The 17,912-nt window shown below is 41.4% G+C and overlaps 1 protein-coding gene across 1 annotated transcript in view; it reads right to left on the bottom strand.

Moving 5' to 3' along the window:
• The window catches only part of fbxl9 (F-box and leucine rich repeat protein), a 35,677-nt gene extending 22,140 nt beyond the window's left edge, over nucleotides 1-13,537 (bottom strand). The window contains exons 1-4 of the mRNA XM_060928440.1: nucleotides 13,157-13,537; nucleotides 12,772-12,873; nucleotides 4,419-4,733; nucleotides 3,330-4,001 (exon numbers count right to left, since the gene is read on the bottom strand). Coding sequence (XP_060784423.1) covers nucleotides 3,330-4,001; nucleotides 4,419-4,733; nucleotides 12,772-12,873; nucleotides 13,157-13,183 — 1,116 coding nt within the window. The 5' untranslated portion in view covers nucleotides 13,184-13,537. The remainder of the gene's footprint in view (nucleotides 1-3,329; nucleotides 4,002-4,418; nucleotides 4,734-12,771; nucleotides 12,874-13,156) is intronic.
• Nucleotides 13,538-17,912: the final 4,375 nt, after the last annotated feature.

Genomic DNA, 17,912 nt, shown 5'->3' with positions numbered 1-17,912 from the left:
GCGCACGAGCAGTGATTCGGGACTGAGCCGCTGTGTGTGTGATCCCAGTGCATGTCGGGCATGCACGTCACTTACCACTTGCAAGTGGAAGGATGGCAAGCCTAAAGACAATCATAACTACACAATGGGCAGTATTTGCAGTATTTTCATACTTTTATACTCTTTAATGAAAGGTGATACAAGGCGGAAGTCCGCGCCGTTTTTCAGCAGTCGCGTCACATGACCAACGCCAGCGAATCAGGAAGGTGGATGTCACAGTGACGTTGTCCAATGACGACGCCAGCTAGAGCTCAGCACAGCGTATCTGCGTATTCTGAATGTTTACACAGCACCGGACCAGACACGATCTGGATTGAATACGTGGACCCTGGCGGATTCCCGGCGTTTTAATGTAAACGGACAGTGCATCCGCGAAGAAAACGAGACAGATACGGTCTAATGTAAACTTGGCCTAAATCAGATGTAGTGTCTTCAGGGGGTCTGATAACATGTCTTATTCATTTTGTGTTTTTAATGAATATGTAATTTGGAGGGGGGAAAAACAAACAAACAATACAGGGCAGAGTCAATGCAACTGGTTTCATTTTGCATCTCTGGTGTAATTTCCTGAAGCCAGTAATGATAATCAAATGCGTAAACAAATACAACTGAAGAGCAGGTATTACTTTTCCAGAAACCCGTTTCTGCTTTTCACAGACAAAATAAAATGATTAAATAAGCAAGAACAAGACAACAACTTCAAATTATGTCCAATCGTGTCCCAAAATAAGGAGAAAGTTCTTCAACATCATGACCAATATGAGAGACGGCGCAGCATTTGGCCGAAACCAGTGAAAAGACACGGACGTTGGATAAAACATATCAGATATCAGCTCCTGAACCTAATGGCAAAGACTGCGATTTCTGAAACTGGAAATGTTTAAAAAGAAATATCCATCCATCTGTAGCCGCTTTATCCTGTTCAGGGTCGCAGGCAAGTTGGAGCCTATCCCACCTAACTATGGATGAGAGGTGGGGTACACCCTGGGCAAGTCAACAGGTCATCACAGGGCTGACAAATGCCCCTTTTCCACTAAAGCAGTTCCAGGGCTGGTTCGGGGCCAGTGCTTAGTTTGGAACCGGGTTTTCTGTTTCCACTGACAAAGAACTGGCTCTGGGGCCAGAAAAACCGGTTCCAGGCTAGCACCAACTCTCTGCTGGGCCAGAGGAAAGAACCGCTTATGTCAGCGGGGGGGGGGAAGAGTTGTTAAGACCGACAACAAGACTGCGAAAGATCGCCATTTTTAAGCGACGAGAAGCAGCAGCTGTACAAACGCGAAGTCATCCATTATTATTATTGTTGATGTTGCTGCTGCTTCTTCCGTGTTGTTTTTGCTTCGATATTCGCGCCAAGGTTTATGCAAACGTAGCGACGTAACTGACGTATACAGCGACGTAATGACGTGGCTTCCCTTAGCACCGCGAGCTATGGAAAAGCAAACTGGTTCTCAGCTGGCTCGCAAGTTGAACGAGTTGTGAACCAGCACCAGCACTGGCCCCGAACCAGCCCTGGAACTGATTTGGTGGAAAAGGGGTAATAGACACAGACAACCATTCACACTCACATTCACACCTACAGTCAATTTAGAGTCACCAGTTAACCTAACCTGCATGTCTTTGGACTGTGGGGGAAACCGGAGCACCCGGAGGAAACCCACGCGGACACGGGGAGAACATGCAAACTCCGCACAGAAAGGCCCTCGCCGGCCACGGGGCTCAAACCCAGAACCTTCTTGCTGTGAGGTGACAGCGCTAGTATTGGCTGATACTCACTATTTCAGTAAAAGAAAGTGGTATTGTGCCATCTCTGAATTAAAATGTTTTTAACTAGTCCATTAACCTTGTGATGAAACACACCCTGATAGTATTTTTAAGTGTTTAACGAGTCTCACACCTTTAAGCTGTGTTAGGCAGAGGGAACCGGCAGGGCCTTCTAGCCGTTCAGAGAAGCCCAAACGCATCAGCATTTCAAATGTTATATTTAATCTGCCATTCTTTTATAATTTCATTATAATTATTCTCTTCTAATTTGGCTTCATTTTCTATCAAATGTGCTTCAGAAATGAAAGGGTTACTGTCCTGAAAATATTAAAATCGAGTTATCCAATGAGATTTATTTGTTTGTTTGTTGTCTCTTGGCTGAGAAGAGTTTAGAACTGCTCACTCATTAGTTAGGACTTCATTGCCGGGACAGAAGGCCATGGCGGTGCATGTTTATGTAGGAAGTGACAGATTAATTAACCAATCAGACTTTGATTTATAGTGGGAGGGACCAAAAATTCTCACCCTCGGTCTTCTCGAACCCCAGCGCGAGCTGAACCGCGAGTCGGAACCGTCAGCGCAGCAGTGAAGTCACCTTCCAGCCGGTGTAGCGTTCATCAGTAGTGTTATAAAGCAGTCAAGCCAGTGCTATCTATCGAGAGCAAGTAGCACAGGCTAACGACCGAGAAACTAAGATTTCTGTCTCCAGACTCTTCTTCCACGCTGCACGCTCGCTACAGTATTTTTCACTCAGACTTAAGTATTCATTTCCCTGTGTAATTTACCGAGTTACTTTTAAAATCAACATTGACAGCTACACACAACGGAGCGACCTGGCAGCCTGACGCTAATCCCTCGCAAAATCCTTTATCCTGTTGGTGTCTGGCCAAGTTTTGGCTGAGCTCAAGTCCCAGCTCTAATAGTAAATTAAATCAGACAGAAAGACAGGTATATCAGTGTAATTCTGGGTAGAGAGGAATAAAAGGATAGAAGATCCTGAAGTGGTGGGGTGAGGAACGGTTGAAGTGTTCTCATTCTTTTATGAACCCCCTAAAAATAATAATTTAAAATATAATAATAAAAAAATAAATAAATCCCTTTAAGAATGTCGACCTAATTCACCTCGGTAAATCTAGAATCACCCGTTTTCCAAAGTCACCTGTAACAGCTACATGTGGGGTTTACAGAACTTAGACCAACTTCATGAAGAGAACACGAATCATGACTTTTGAAAAACTCTTAATTCCGACTCATTTTTATGAGGCATAAAAGGAGAAATGATTGTTCTGAACATGCTTCTTCAGTTTTATTAGGATTATTTCCTTTTCACTAAATGCTAATAGAAGAAATTTTTACTACATGTTCACTTTCATTCTGCTTTTCATGTCCTCAGCTATCAGGTTCTCTTTTTGGGTTTCTTTGCGATGTCATTGCCATAATTGTTATTCATAGACCGCCCAACACACGTCCACGTCACCAGACTGTAGACTTTGTTTGGGATCTGATTAAATCCTGTCCCCAGTGCTCACCTGGAGGTAGGTGCAGTTCCTGAGGCTGAGTTTCTCCAGCTGAGCTCTGGGCTGTGGGGACGACAGGCCCTTCTCCAGCTCTGCTCCACTCACGTTAACACATTCAGCCAGGTCCAGTGAACTCAGAGCGGGCAGCGCCATTAAATCCGCCAGCCCTTTCTCCGTCATCCTCCAGACGCGGGACAGCGAGAGACTCTGGAGCCATTTGAGCTCGGCAGCCACGGCCAGCACGCTGCGGCTTGTCAATTCCGTGCAGCCGCTCAAGTCCAGCTTCTGGAGGCCTCTTTGGTGCTTGCAGAGCTGCTTGATGGAGGAATCGGTGAGCCCCTTACAGCCGGACAGGCTCAACTCCTCCAGGCGGAGGCCGGGGACGCGGGCCAGCAAGCGCAGAGACTCAGGGGTGATAGAGGTGCGGCTGAGGTCCAGGCTGCACAGTGTGGAGCTCTGATCCTGGAGGAGCTGGAGCAGGTTCCTCAGCGACAGTATGGCTGACGAACCCGAGCCCACCGCGCAGCCCAGGTACGGGTCAAACTCGAAAGCGATGTGACAGCCAGCCAGCGCGAGACGCCGGAGTCTCAGAGTGCAGCCTGTGAGCCGGTTAAAGGTGAGGTCAGAGAGGTAGCGCAGGTCAGATAGGTCCAACTCTTCCAGGTTCTTCAGTGCAAAACGAACCTATATGGCACATGGTAGCAAACAAAGCTGTCACAATATTCAAATATTTGATTTTAAAAATAAATACATAATAATTACACCAAAATGGAAGGTACTTAAGCAACCTTATTACATTACTTTAAGTATCGTCTTAAAGAATTTGCTTTGATATAATTGAAAGCAATACATATATATTTAATGAACTACAACAGATACATTCTTCCACAGTCTTGTACCTTCATATCAAACATCACAACGCACATCTGAATAACTCAATAACCCGCAGAGTTTAAAGGGTTAATCAGGTCTAATGGCGCTCACGATGATAAACAATGCTTCAATAAAAGCAGCTCTCACATCACCACTGGACACTTTTAGCCGTGTTAAATGGTTTCCATTCACTGCTGATGATTAATGATGGAGGATTGAAGCTCTGACCTGCTGTCGATGCTCCTCACGACTCAGGAAGGCTCCTGACATGAAGAGACTGTCAAGGCCGTTGAGGTTGAGCTTGCGCAGGCCAGTCAGGCACGGCAGCAGTTTCAGGAGGGACAACTCCATCATACTGCTCCGGAGCAGCACCAGACCCTCGAGCTGAGCCCCGAGGTGAACTCGGACCTCCTCCAGCACTTGACGTGACAGGCTGGAGTCATCCACGTGGCTGATGATCAGACTGCACCGAGGCCGGCAAGCGAGACCACGGATAAACCGTAACGAAGATGGACACACCGGGAACCTGAATGTGACATTTTTCTGAAAGTAGAGAGGAAAAAAAAACGGGTGTGGGAAAATGAGGAATATGGGATATCTGTCATTTATTCTATCCACATTCACTGGATATGAGCAATCACACTCTGATTCATTGGCTACTCTACTACTAGGATATCAGCTCATATACTGTGAGTAGAGAAAAACAAAATGGCAGAGCGTGATGCTGAACCAACCAAGGACGAAATAAAAACTACTCGAAAACAACCCCCCCCCCCAAAAAAAAAAAAAAAAAAAAAAAGGAGTAAAAGTATTTGATAGGAAAACCGCATCTTTTTTTTTTTTTTTTTTCAGGAATTAGCACCACATTTTTCATAAATTACTCCTGTCATTTCGTTGGTTTGTTTACATTCTAAGCAGAAATTATTTTGTCGGACGTTTTGTATAAAAGTTTTTATTTATCGAATTTGCAAAAGACAAAAATGCTCCGTTTCTCAAAATCCAGTGAATATGGATAGAATAAAACAGTTATTCCACTCAATCTCATCGTACATGGTTTATACACAACTCGGTGCTACGCGCCTCGTCGGCTATCAGCTCATGTACGACTCGATTTCATGGAATAACTTAAGCATACAGCTGCCGATAGTGATAGACACAAGTTTATAAAATGTAAAATTGGGACATGGATTAGCATTACAGATATTTACTATTATAACATGAGGTTTGCAGACAAAGTGTTAAAGCTAGACATCCTTTCAAATCTCAAAATCGGTGAAATTTAGTTCCGTCTGAAATGTGGTCATTGTGATATATGCTTATTTCTGTAATATCTCACAAAATATCAGGCCGTTCTGTTCTGTGGCTGGGAAGTGATTTAACTTTAGGGGATTAAAGCAAATAATGGCCCTGTGATGACCTGGCGACTTGTCCAGGGTGTACCCCGCCTTTCGCCCGTAGTCAGCTGGGATAGGCTCCAGGTCGCCTGCGACCCTGTAGAACAGGATAAAGCGGCTAAAGATAATGAGATGAGAAAGCAAATAATGGACATGAAAATCACTGACTTCACGCAGTCAAGCAGACAGAGGAAGTCTGTGTGCGCATGCGCAGGTTTACCTTTTTCTTTTGGGTTTTACAGCAGCTGGCATCCACAGTCAGTGCGTTTACATGCACATAGAGAAAATCGAATTTCTGCCGTAGCTCGACTGAAATCGAAGTTCTAAATGCCATGGAAACACCTTAGCTCAGCTGAAATCAAACCAAACTGGATTTCTCGTAATCGAGCTACGCGACCTAGATTATGCAATTGTAGCCGAGCTACTTAGTGCATGTAAACCCTATCGAGCTACGTAGTCGAGCTACTTACTTCAGCACTGCCCCTTCCGGAAGTGACGAGTGACGAGACCACAAGCGGGAAACACAACAGCCGTTTTATAAAAATCTATCTATCTATCTATGTTGCTGTCCTTGTCGTCGTTCTTCTTGTGAACACGGAACTGATAACTTTGTTTATACTCTTGAATAGCTCTTCATGACGACAACCGGAAGTGTACCAACACAATGGGGCGTGTAGCGCCACCTGTGGCTCGGGTGCACAATGTACCTCACACAATAGCTCGATTTCCTTGTGTGCATGTAGGATTGGATTTCTCTGGCACCCCTGCTGGGACCCTTAGCTCGATTACCGACAGTAGGTCGATTTGGATGTGCATGTAAACGCACTGAGTGTCACATTACTGCCATCTACAGGTTTCCCTTTGAGCGTGCACTGATAGTTCCATCATTCTGTCGCTAAACGAACAGCTGATCACACCGAGGTGCTCGCTGAGCGCCGATATTTATTAGTTTGGTCCTGTGTTTCCTTTCCTTCATATATAACATAACGTCTTTTCTTCTTGCTTTCTTTCTGTTACTGTAATCAGTCTTTCACGTTTCATTCGTACACTCACGTCCTCCTTTTTTCTCTCCTGTTTCATATTTGTATCCCACAATGCCTTGCACGAATGGGGAAAGCCCACCACATGATGCATGACATAGTATCTTGTATTGGGTCATGGTGAAGCAGGAAAAAATAGCGGAGAATTTAGGGCCATGTGAAGATAAATTCATTAATTGTTCTATTTAAAAAAAAAAAAACTAACAAAATTGGAAGTCTGTGATTCAAATTCAGTAGCTATCAGTCCACTAAACAAAAATAATTGGGTGTTGTGAAAATTCTTTTTATGACCTACACTTGAAAAATCTGAAAGACAGTCTAGCTTTAAAACCTTACAGTTAACGATCTATTGAGTCACAAAGTGCATCTGTGTAGCTAACTCGTCTTTACATACAAACACTTGCTAGAATCAATTAGTTAATACACCCTTGTAATAGCTTTTTGTTTCAGTTATTAAAAGATTAAAATAATAAAAGCTAAAATATATATAGCAGGGGAGAGCAGTAAGATTTGGGACAGTTTGTATTCCCATAAACTAATTTCAACCAATCAGGTTTTAGATTCTATCAGAAGTTCGACATGGCCCTGAGCGTCGCCGACTTCCTCTGGAGCTGGACGCTGCAGTGAGGTGTGTGTCGTTCAATATTTTATCAACCGAAACTTCAAAGTATTTTCTCCTTTGGCTCCACCTCCATTCTATGGTGTAATGTATGCTGGTGAATTGGGGATTTGTTAGGAATTAAAAGTCCGTAGCCTCGAGTTACCAGATATAGTTTTATTTATTAAACTTTAATTCTGGGGGAAAAAAAAAAAAAACATTAAAAAATTTTTTTCCACAATGTCCAGATGGAGAGTTGGGACAGGTCATCATGCTACAGGTGTTTTTCTTGTGGTTTACAAATGTTTGTTAAAAATGTGGGCGTGTCCCTGCATGAGGATCAATCTTATTTCATTCCTTCTTGAGAATGGATCAGTTTTGTTGAGTCAGGTTTTGGGTAAACTGGCATTTTTCTATCGCTGTACCAGCATTGCGTTCATACAGTTTACAACCCCGATATCAAAAACTGATATTGTATTCACAATAGAACATAGACAACATATCAAATGTCGAAAGTGAGACATTTTGAAATTTCATGCCAAATATTGGCTCATTTGAAATTTCATGACAGCAACACATCTCAAAAAAGTTGGGACAGGGGCAATAAGAGGCTGGAAAAGTTAAAGGTACAAAAAAGGAACAGCTGGAGGACCAAATTGCAACTCATTAGGTCAATTGGCAATAGGTCATTAACATGACTGGGTATAAAAAGAGCATCTTGGAGTGGCAGCGGCTCTCGGAAGTAAAGATGGGAAGAGGATCACCAATCCCCCTAATTCTGCGCCGACAAATAGTGGAGCAATATCAGAAAGGAGTTCGACAGTGTAAAATTGCAAAGAGTTTGAACATATCATCATCTACAGTGCATAATATCATCAAAAGATTCAGAGAATCTGGAAGAATCTCTGTGCGTAAGGGTCAAGGCTGGAAAACCATACTGGGTGCCCGTGATCTTCGGGCCCTTAGACGGCACTGCATCACATACAGGCATGCTTCTGTATTGGAAATCACAAAATGGGCTCAGGAATATTTCCAGAGAACATTATCTGTGAACACAATTCACTGTGCCATCCGCCGTTGCCAGCTAAAACTCTATAGTTCAGAGAAGAAGCCGTATCTAAACATGATCCAGAAGCGCAGACGTCTTCTCTGGGCCAAGGCTCATTTAAAATGGACTGTGGCAAAGTGGAAAACTCTTCTGTGGTCAGACGAATCAACATGTGAAGTTCTTTATGGAAATCAGGGATGCCGTGTCATTCGGACTAAAGAGAAGGATGACCAGAGTTGTTATCAGCGCTCAGTTCAGAAGCCTGCATCTCTGATGGTATGGGGTTGCATTAGTGCGTGTGGCATGGGCAGCTTACACATCTGGAAAGACACCATCAATGCTGAAAGGTATATCCAGGTTCTAGAGCAACATATGCTCCCATCCAGACGACGTCTCTTTCAGGGAAGACCTTGCATTTTCCAACATGACAATGCCAAACCACATACTGCATCAATTACAGCATCATGGCTGCGTAGAAGAAGGGTCCGGGTACTGAACTGGCCAGCCTGCAGTCCAGATCTTTCACCCATAGAAAACATTTGGCGCATCATAAAACGGAAGATACGACAAAAAAGACCTAAGACAGTTGAACAACTAGAATCCTACATTAGACAAGAATGGGTTAACATTCCTATCCCTAAACTTGAGCAACTTGTCTCCTCAGTCCCCAGACGTTTACAGACTGTTGTAAAGAGAAAAGGGGATGTCTCACAGTGGTACACATGGCCTTGTCCCAACTTTGAGATGTGTTGTTGTCATGAAATTTAAAAATCACCTAATTTTTCTCTTTAAATGATACATTTTCTCAGTTTAAGCATTTGCTATGTCATCTATGTTCTATTCTGAATAAAATATGGAATTTTGAAACTTCCACATCATTGCATTCCGTTTTTATTTACAATTTGTACTTTGTCCCAACTTTTTTGGAATCAGGGTTGTAGGATTAAGCTCGGTCTGTTATTTTTGTCCCATGTCTCCCTGTAAAACAATGACAGATAAAGTGACGTCTGAAAGCCAGGATTTTTATTTTTATTTAACCAGGAGAGAAGACCCATTGAGATTAATAATATCTCTTTTACAAGGGCGTCCTGGCCAAGAGGCAGCACAGGTTACAAAATTAAAATTACAGGAGTCTGATTAAAAGAAAAAAAAATCATTTAAAACAGTTACAAATCAGGGACACCGTCTCACCGTCTCAAGTGCTCTCAGTCTAGAGTTAAAATCGCTCAATGGAATAAGTTCTTTTATTTTTAGGCCCTTTTGCAGCTTGTTCCAGGTGGTGGGGGCAGAGAAAACAAAAGCTCTTTTTCCCTGCTCTGGCAGCAAATGATCATTGGAGCGCAGGCCATAAGAGTCAAGGTTCCTCAATGTGATTAGGTTACTGATGTAGGGTGGCAGTAGTCCAAGTATTGCCTTGTATATAAAGGTATAGCAGTGAGTCAACCTCCTGGTAGACAGTGACGGCCATCCGACTCAGGAATATAGTTCGCAGTGATGGGTCAAAGCCCTACAATTAGTGATGAACCTCAGGGCAGCATGATACACAGAGTCAATCTTACTCAGGCACTGAGCTGAAGCGTTCATGTACAACAAGTCTCCATAGTCTAAAATAGATAAACAGGTTGCAGCGACAAGGCGCTTCTTAACATCAAAAGAAAAACAAAATTTATTTCTAAATAAAAAACCCAGCTTCAGTTTAAGTTTCTTAACAAGATTTTCAATGTGGGCTTTGAATGTCAGGGTGTCATCAAGCAGGATACCAAGATATTTATACGAGTGGACCACCTCTACTTCATTTCCCTCAAGAGTGAATACTGTGCGGATGTTTAACAGTCCCTTCCTTGGCTTTGAAAACATTTGTTTAGTCTTGTCCGCGTTAAGTACTAATTTTAGCTGCAGAAATGCATGCTGGATCACATCAAAGGCCTTCTGCAGGGATTCAACAGCATTAGTAGGGGATGACCAGCAGTAAATGATTGTGTCATCAGCATAGAAATGCATATTTGCATCAGACACATTTTGACCCACGTCATTTATATACATAATGAATAGGAGGGGACCCAATATAGAACCCTGTGGCACCCCCTTGTGGACACTCACAAATTCTGAACACAAGTCATCATATTTGATACATTGGGTCCTATTACTTAAATCAGGGGTTTTCAAAGTGTGGGAGAGTCAGCCCCCCCTCGGAGAGCAAATAAACAACAGCGCCCCCCTTACAATTTTTGTTGTTGCTATACTTAATGTTCCATTCGTACTTTTAAAAAATGGTTGTTGTACACATTTTTTCTTTTTCACATTTTAAACATCTGTGCTTTTTAAAACATCTTGTTTTACACATTTTAAACATCCCATAGCATCGTTAGCTAGCATCTCTTGGCAGACAACACACTGTGGCAGTGGAGCATCTTCAGATCCAGTCCATGAAAATCCAAACTTTAAATAATCGTGGTCATACTTCCTTCTTTTTTCAGTCCCCCCAGGATTCCGCAGGCCTTTTTTGTGATTGTTGCGGGCTAAAATGTCTGATGTTGCGGGGGGTTTTCCAAAAAAATTGCGATGAAAGTTGCGGTGTTTTTTAGGTTTTTGTTGCGATTACATTGCGGGAGGAAGTGAAAGTTGCGAGAAATTGTTGCGATTTTCTCTTTTTGTGATTAAAATTGAGTGATATGTTAAATATTAAGTTATTACTGAAAAACTATTGATTAAAAAAAAACAAAGAGAAATGGTCCTATAAACAACTTTACCAATATAAAAGATTACCAGGACTACAAAAATGCAGAAAAATAGGCTTTACTTATCCAAATGCACCTGTTGGTTCAAAAGTTAAAGTGCGTAGAACCTCACAGCACAACATGAAGTTACCTTAAAATATAATATAAATGCCTCAGCTTTCATGTAAGGAAAAAAAAAAAAAAAACTTAATACTAGTACCGTGTGCAGGCAGTCTCTCCTGAAGACTAAATTAAACAATAATTATAAACTAATAAAATAAACAGCTCAGGCTTCATAGAAGAAAAAAACAATTTGAACAGAATCTCACAGTATGATGCTGAAGCTGCCTAAACAATGGAAAATAAAATACCATTTTGGCAAAAATGTTGGCATCCATTAACTTCTTGTATTAAGTAAAAAATAAAGTGCACACAGTCCTTCACTGTAAACATAACACACTTTCAGTGTTGCCAGATACTGCTGACGTTTTCCAGTCCAAAATATGTTCAAAACCTGCACTTGAAATCGTCCAATCTGGCAACACGACGCGCATGCTGCTTCTCTTGAACACACGGAAGTAAGGCGGAAGGTAGTTTGTCGACGTCACCTCAAGACGACGCCAACAATTGGTCAAATTTGCGAGAAAGTTGCGGTGATTGGAAATAATTGCAACACCACCCTGAATTCACGGGGATTGGTTGAATTTGCGCTCAAGTTGCAAATCGCAACATCCTGGAGGCTCTGTTTTTTTTTTGCTTGGCCCAGACTTTGTCTCCTCACTCACTGTAGCTTTAGGTACTAAAAATCGATCCATTTTGTCTCTCACGTTGCGCCCCCCCGAAGAACTCTGGTGCCCCCCAGGGGGGGCGCGCCCCACACTTTGAAAAGCCCTGACTTAAATAATTTGTGAACCAGGAAACTACATGATCTGAAAGACCAAAACTGTTTCAGGATCTGTGCCAAGCTGAGAAACTAATGTTGTGGCAAGAGGGTGTAGTAAATTCTAATGAAACACACTATATTGCCAAAAGTATTCGCTCACCTGCCTTGACTCACATATGAGCTTAAGTGACATCCCATTCCTAATCCACAGGGTTCAATATGACGTCGGTCCACCCTTTGCAGCTAGAACAGCTTCAACTCTTCTGCGAAGGCTGTCTACAAGGTTTAGGAGTGTGTTTATGGGAATTTTTGACCATTCTTCCAGAAGCGCATTTGTGAGGTCACACACTGATGTTGGACGAGAAGGCCTGGCTCTCAGTCTCCGCTCTAATTCATCCCAAAGGTGTTCTATCGGGTTGAGGTCAGGACTCTGTGCAGGCCAGTCAAGTTCATCCACACCAGACTCCGTCATCCATGTCTTTATGGACCTTGCTTTGTGCACTGGTGCACAGCCATGTTGGAAGAGGAAGGGGCCAGCTCCAAACTGTAAAAACAGTCTGCATGCCTAGCTGCTTGATTTTATACACCTGTGGCCATGGAAGTGATTGGAACACCTGATTCTGATAATTTGAATGGATGAGCAAATACTTTTGGCAATATAGTGTATGAATGTGACGCAACCTGTAAAGAATTTCACACAATCTACAAAAGATGAAAACATGTCCCAAGTCTCCCCACCCTCCCCTATTATTATTATTATTATTATTATTATAGTATTCCATTATCAGACACTAGTTTTAATTATTTGTTAAATCTTGGCTGTAGTTTGATCCTGTCCTTTTTTTTCCCTCCAAATACATGAAAAATTTTTAATATTATCAGCTTGGATTCAGCAAATAACCTGAAACTGATGATCTTGGCTTGCTTTGTACCAGCTCCTGCAGACCAGCGAGGCTTCTTTTCGGTCTGACGAATGAAGAAAGCTCAGAATGTGAGAAATTACCTGTAAAAGAGGAACAAATCCGAATTACACACACACACACACACCGCCCCAGTTTATCTACATACACAAATTCAAATGTAGAAATATTACAGCTAAGGAAGTCCAAAGTCTGTCCTGTGGTTATGCTCGTGGCTCATGGCTGTGTCTCTCAGGGCAGATTTTGTCAGTTACGTTTCTTCAGATCATGTATTTTATCATCATTTACTTTAGCTGGAGTGTTCTTTAAAAAAAAAAAAAATCACTTAGGGCTGCTTTAATCTTGTCACTGTCAGATGACACTCACCTCATGTGGCAATGCTGGAGTTTCCATTCCTGACCACTGGTTTTACCTGCACAGGGAGAAGTTCACAGTGTCCTTCTGACTCACACCATGTGCCAGATGATGATGATGTCAGATAATTAATACTGACCAAATCCATAAAGAAACTTCTTCATGAATGGCCGTTTTGATCAAAGCCACCCTGGTGACCACACCCCGGAGTCAGTCTGTTCCTGCTCTCAGTAAATCCTAGCCTGGACCCGCCCATCCTAAGCGTGACGCAACACGAGGGCTGCTGCGAGCTCAGGATCGCTCGGAGAGCTTTGAAGTCGCGTCAGCCGGACTAACACACGAGCAGAATAAAGTCCGGACACGAAGGTGAAAGGTACACATTCAGAATGACTACCGGTAGATCACATGACGAGGCATCACGTGACCAGACCCGGAAGTGTTGCTGGGTAACGGAGTCGCTCCTTCTTGTTGTTGTTGTTTTTTTTTCCTCCGCCAGATGGCGTGGATTTAAACTAATTTTTGAAATAAAAATAAACATCATGCTGGAATAAATAAACTTTGTCCTTCACACATACATCTGAAAACCCGTTTCCGCCACTCGGGAAAGAAAAAAAAAAGAAGTTACACTGCTTGTCATAACAGTGAGAATATAGCTCATAATAATGACTTACTGTTTCATAATAATGAGAACATTTTCTCAAAATGATGGCCATGAGACAGTAAGTCGTTTTTATGAGAATTTAAGTCACACTTCTGAGATACTAATAAGCAGCGAGGTTGAACAAAATATCGTGATTTGTTCGTGACGAGCAATTAATTATTTCCCGATGCCGAAGACAGAGACGGTAACAAATCACGATATTTTGTGAAAACCGAGTTCAATAAATTTTTTTTACAATTTAAATTATTATTATTTAAAAAAAAACTGATTATAAAGTTCAACCAACGAATCAAACTATAACAAAGAAGTTGAGCCATATCGACAAAAGTGCAAAGTAAGTGCGCATGCGCAGACCGGCAGTTATTTGCAGTTCGCTCAGCCAATCAAAACGGCGTAAAAACAATTTGAATGATAATCATAATTATGAGAAATATCCGCATATTTACGAGATAGTAAGTTGTAATTATGAGAAAATAATCATATTTGAGACATTAAGTCATAATTATGAAAAATTTCCACATATTTATGAGCATATTTCAAAATAGTAAGTTGTAATTATGAGATACTTTCACATATTTATGAGATAGCAAGTCATAATTATGAGATATTAATTATAATGGAGATAAAGTCATAATTATGAGATAATTTTGCATATTTATGAGATAGTAAGTCATAATTATGAGATACTTTCACATATTTATGATAGTTAGTAGTAATTGAGATACTAATCGCAATTGAGATAGTCATAATTATGAGACACTTTCTCATATTTATGAGATAGTAAGTCATAATTATGAGATACTAATCATAATTGAGATACCAAGTCATAATTATGAGAAACTTCCTCATAATTATGAGGTACTTTCACATATTTATGAAATGGCAAGTCATAATTATAAGATATTAATCATAATGGAGATGCTAAGTCATAATTATGAGAAAATTTCACATATTTATGAGATAATTTTGCATATTTATGAAATAGTAAGTCATAATTATGAGATACTTTCACATATGAGATAGTAAGTAGTAATTATGAGATACTAATCATAAATGAGATACTAAGTCATAATTATGAGACACTTTCTCATATTTATGAGATAGTAAGTCATAATTATGAGATACTTTTGCATAATTATGGGATAGTAAGTTGTAATTTTGAGACACTAATCATAATTGAGATACTAAGTCATAATTATGAGAAACTTCTGCATATTTCTGAGATACTTTTGCATGTTTGAAAATAGTAAGTTGTAATTATGAGATACTTTCACATATTTATGAAATAGTAAGTCATAATTATGAGATACTAATCATAATTGAGATACTAAGTCATAATTATGAGCTAGTTTCTCATACTTTGACAGTGCTCTCGTAGAAGTGCTATCACATTTGAGGAAGAGACGGTGTTTGAATGGATCTATTCAGGACATGGACAATTAACCTTTTTCACATTTTAATTAATCAACTTTTCATTTTCACATCACATCACATCACATTATCTCTAGCCGCTTTATCCTTCTACAGGGTCGCAGGCAAGCTGGAGCCTATCCCAGCTGACTACGGGCGAAAGGCGGGGTACACCCTGGACAAGTCGCCAGGTCATCACAGGGCTGACACATAGACACAGACAACCATTCACACTCACATTCACACCTACGGTCAATTTAGAGTCACCAGTTAACCTAACCTGCATGTCTTTGGACTGTGGGGGAAACCGGAGCACCCGGAGGAAACCCACGCGGACACGGGGAGAACATGCAAACTCCGCACAGAAAGGCCCTCGCCGGCCCCGGGGCTCGAACCCAGGACCTTCTTGCTGTGAGGCGACAGCGCTAACCACTACACCACCGTGCCGCCCTCTTTTCATTTTCAATTTTTAATAAATAAACATAAATCCACAGGTAGGCTCTCAAATTGATTGTGGACACACTGAGGAATATTTCCTATGTGGTTTTACAAACGATGAAATCCTTGCTTCCTTGTCTGAATTGCATGGGTTTTTCTCAGCAAATGCACACTGGAAGGTAAGAAGAAATTTTGGTGCAGGAACAATAAAACTGACATGGCTGATGTGGCAGTTTTCAATCAACTGCAATTTTGTGTACAGACATAAATTTTATGTATTGCCCTTCTGTTTTATTCTTGAATCCGGTGGTTTGCAAAGATATTTTTTTACAGATGTTGAAATCACAACTAACCATTCATAGAGTTTTTTAAAATGCTCACTTTCATTGAATAGCTTTAATCCAAATCTTAATAACAACAAAGAAAAAAAAGGGGGAAAAGGCAAGTCTATAAATAATATCATCTTGAATCTCATGTGTTCAGGTAGAAAAAGCTCCATGGCTCTAATAAATAATCACACATTTAAGGGCTTTATTATATCAGTTCCAGTCCCACAAGTCATCTCCACTCTTACTTTACCTCCTGTATGCATGATATTAAGATGATGAACAGATGAACTCCAATGACTTGGTCCCAAATCTCTTGGCAGTGTGTATACAGTCAGGGACATAAATATATTTACAACCCCGATTCCAAAAAAGTTGTGACAAAGTACAAATTGTAAATAAAAACGAAATGCAATAATTTACAAATCTCAAAAACTGATATTGTATTCACAATAGAACATAGACAACATATCAAATGTCGAAAGTGAGACATTTTGAAATTTCATGCCAAATATTGGCTCATTTGAAATTTCATGACAGCAACACATCTCAAAAAAGTTGGGACAGGGGCAATAAGAGGCTGGAAAAGTTAAAGGTACAAAAAAGGAACAGCTGGAGGACCAAATTGCAACTCATTAGGTCAATTGGCAATAGGTCATTAACATGACTGGGTATAAAAAGAGCATCTTGGAGTGGCAGCGGCTCTCAGAAGTAAAGATGGGAAGAGGATCACCAATCCCCCTAATTCTGCGCCGACAAATAGTGGAGCAATATCAGAAAGGAGTTCGACAGTGTAAAATTGCAAAGAGTTTGAACATATCATCATCTACAGTGCATAATATCATCAAAAGATTCAGAGAATCTGGAAGAATCTCTGTGCGTAAGGGTCAAGGCCGGAAAACCATACTGGGTGCCCGTGATCTTCGGGCCCTTAGACGGCACTGCATCACATACAGGCATGCTTCTGTATTGGAAATCACAAAATGGGCTCAGGAATATTTCCAGAGAACATTATCTGTGAACACAATTCACCGTGCCATCCACCATTGCCAGCTAAAACTCCGGGTACTGAACTGGCCAGCCTGCAGTCCAGATCTTTCACCCATAGAAAACATTTGGCGCATCATAAAACGGAAGATACGACAAAAAAGACCTAAGACAGTTGAGCAACTAGAATCCTACATTAGACAAGAATGGGTTAACATTCCTATCCCTAAACTTGAGCAACTTGTCTCCTCAGTCCCCAGACGTTTACAGACTGTTGTAAAGAGAAAAGGGGATGTCTCACAGTGGTAAACATGGCCTTGTCCCAACTTTTTTGAGATGTGTCGTTGTCATGAAATTTAAAATCACCTAATTTTTCTCTTTAAATGATACATTTTCTCAGTTTAAACATTTGATATGTCATCTATGTTCTATTCTGAATACAATATGCAATTTTGAAACTTCCACATCATTGCATTCCATTTTTATTTACAATTTGTACTTTGTCCCAAGGGCGGCACGGTGGTGTAGTGGTTAGCGCTGTTGCCTCACAGCAAGAAGGTCCTGGGTTCGAGCCCCGTGGCCGGCGAGGGCCTTTCTGTGCGGAGTTTGCATGTTCTCCCCGTGTCCGCGTGGGTTTCCTCCGGGTGCTCCGGTTTCCCCCACAGTCCAAAGACATGCAGGTTAGGTTAACTGGTGACTCTAAATTGAGCGTAGGTGTGAATGTGAGTGTGAATGGTTGTCTGTGTCTATGTGTCAGCCCTGTGATGACCTGGCGACTTGTCCAGGGTGTACCCCGCCTTTCGCCCGTAGTCAGCTGGGATAGGCTCCAGCTCGCCTGTGACCCTGTAGAAGGATAAAGCGGCTAGAGATAATGAGATGAGATGAGACTTTGTCCCAACTTTTTTGGAATTGGGGTTGTATAAATAGTCACAGTATATTGGAGTTG

This window comes from Neoarius graeffei, chromosome 8 (assembly GCF_027579695.1).
Source record: "Neoarius graeffei isolate fNeoGra1 chromosome 8, fNeoGra1.pri, whole genome shotgun sequence".
Taxonomy (NCBI): Eukaryota; Metazoa; Chordata; class Actinopteri; order Siluriformes; family Ariidae; genus Neoarius; species Neoarius graeffei.
The sequence above is the reverse complement of the archived record's forward strand: the minus strand, read 5'-3'. Positions and strand labels throughout refer to the sequence as shown.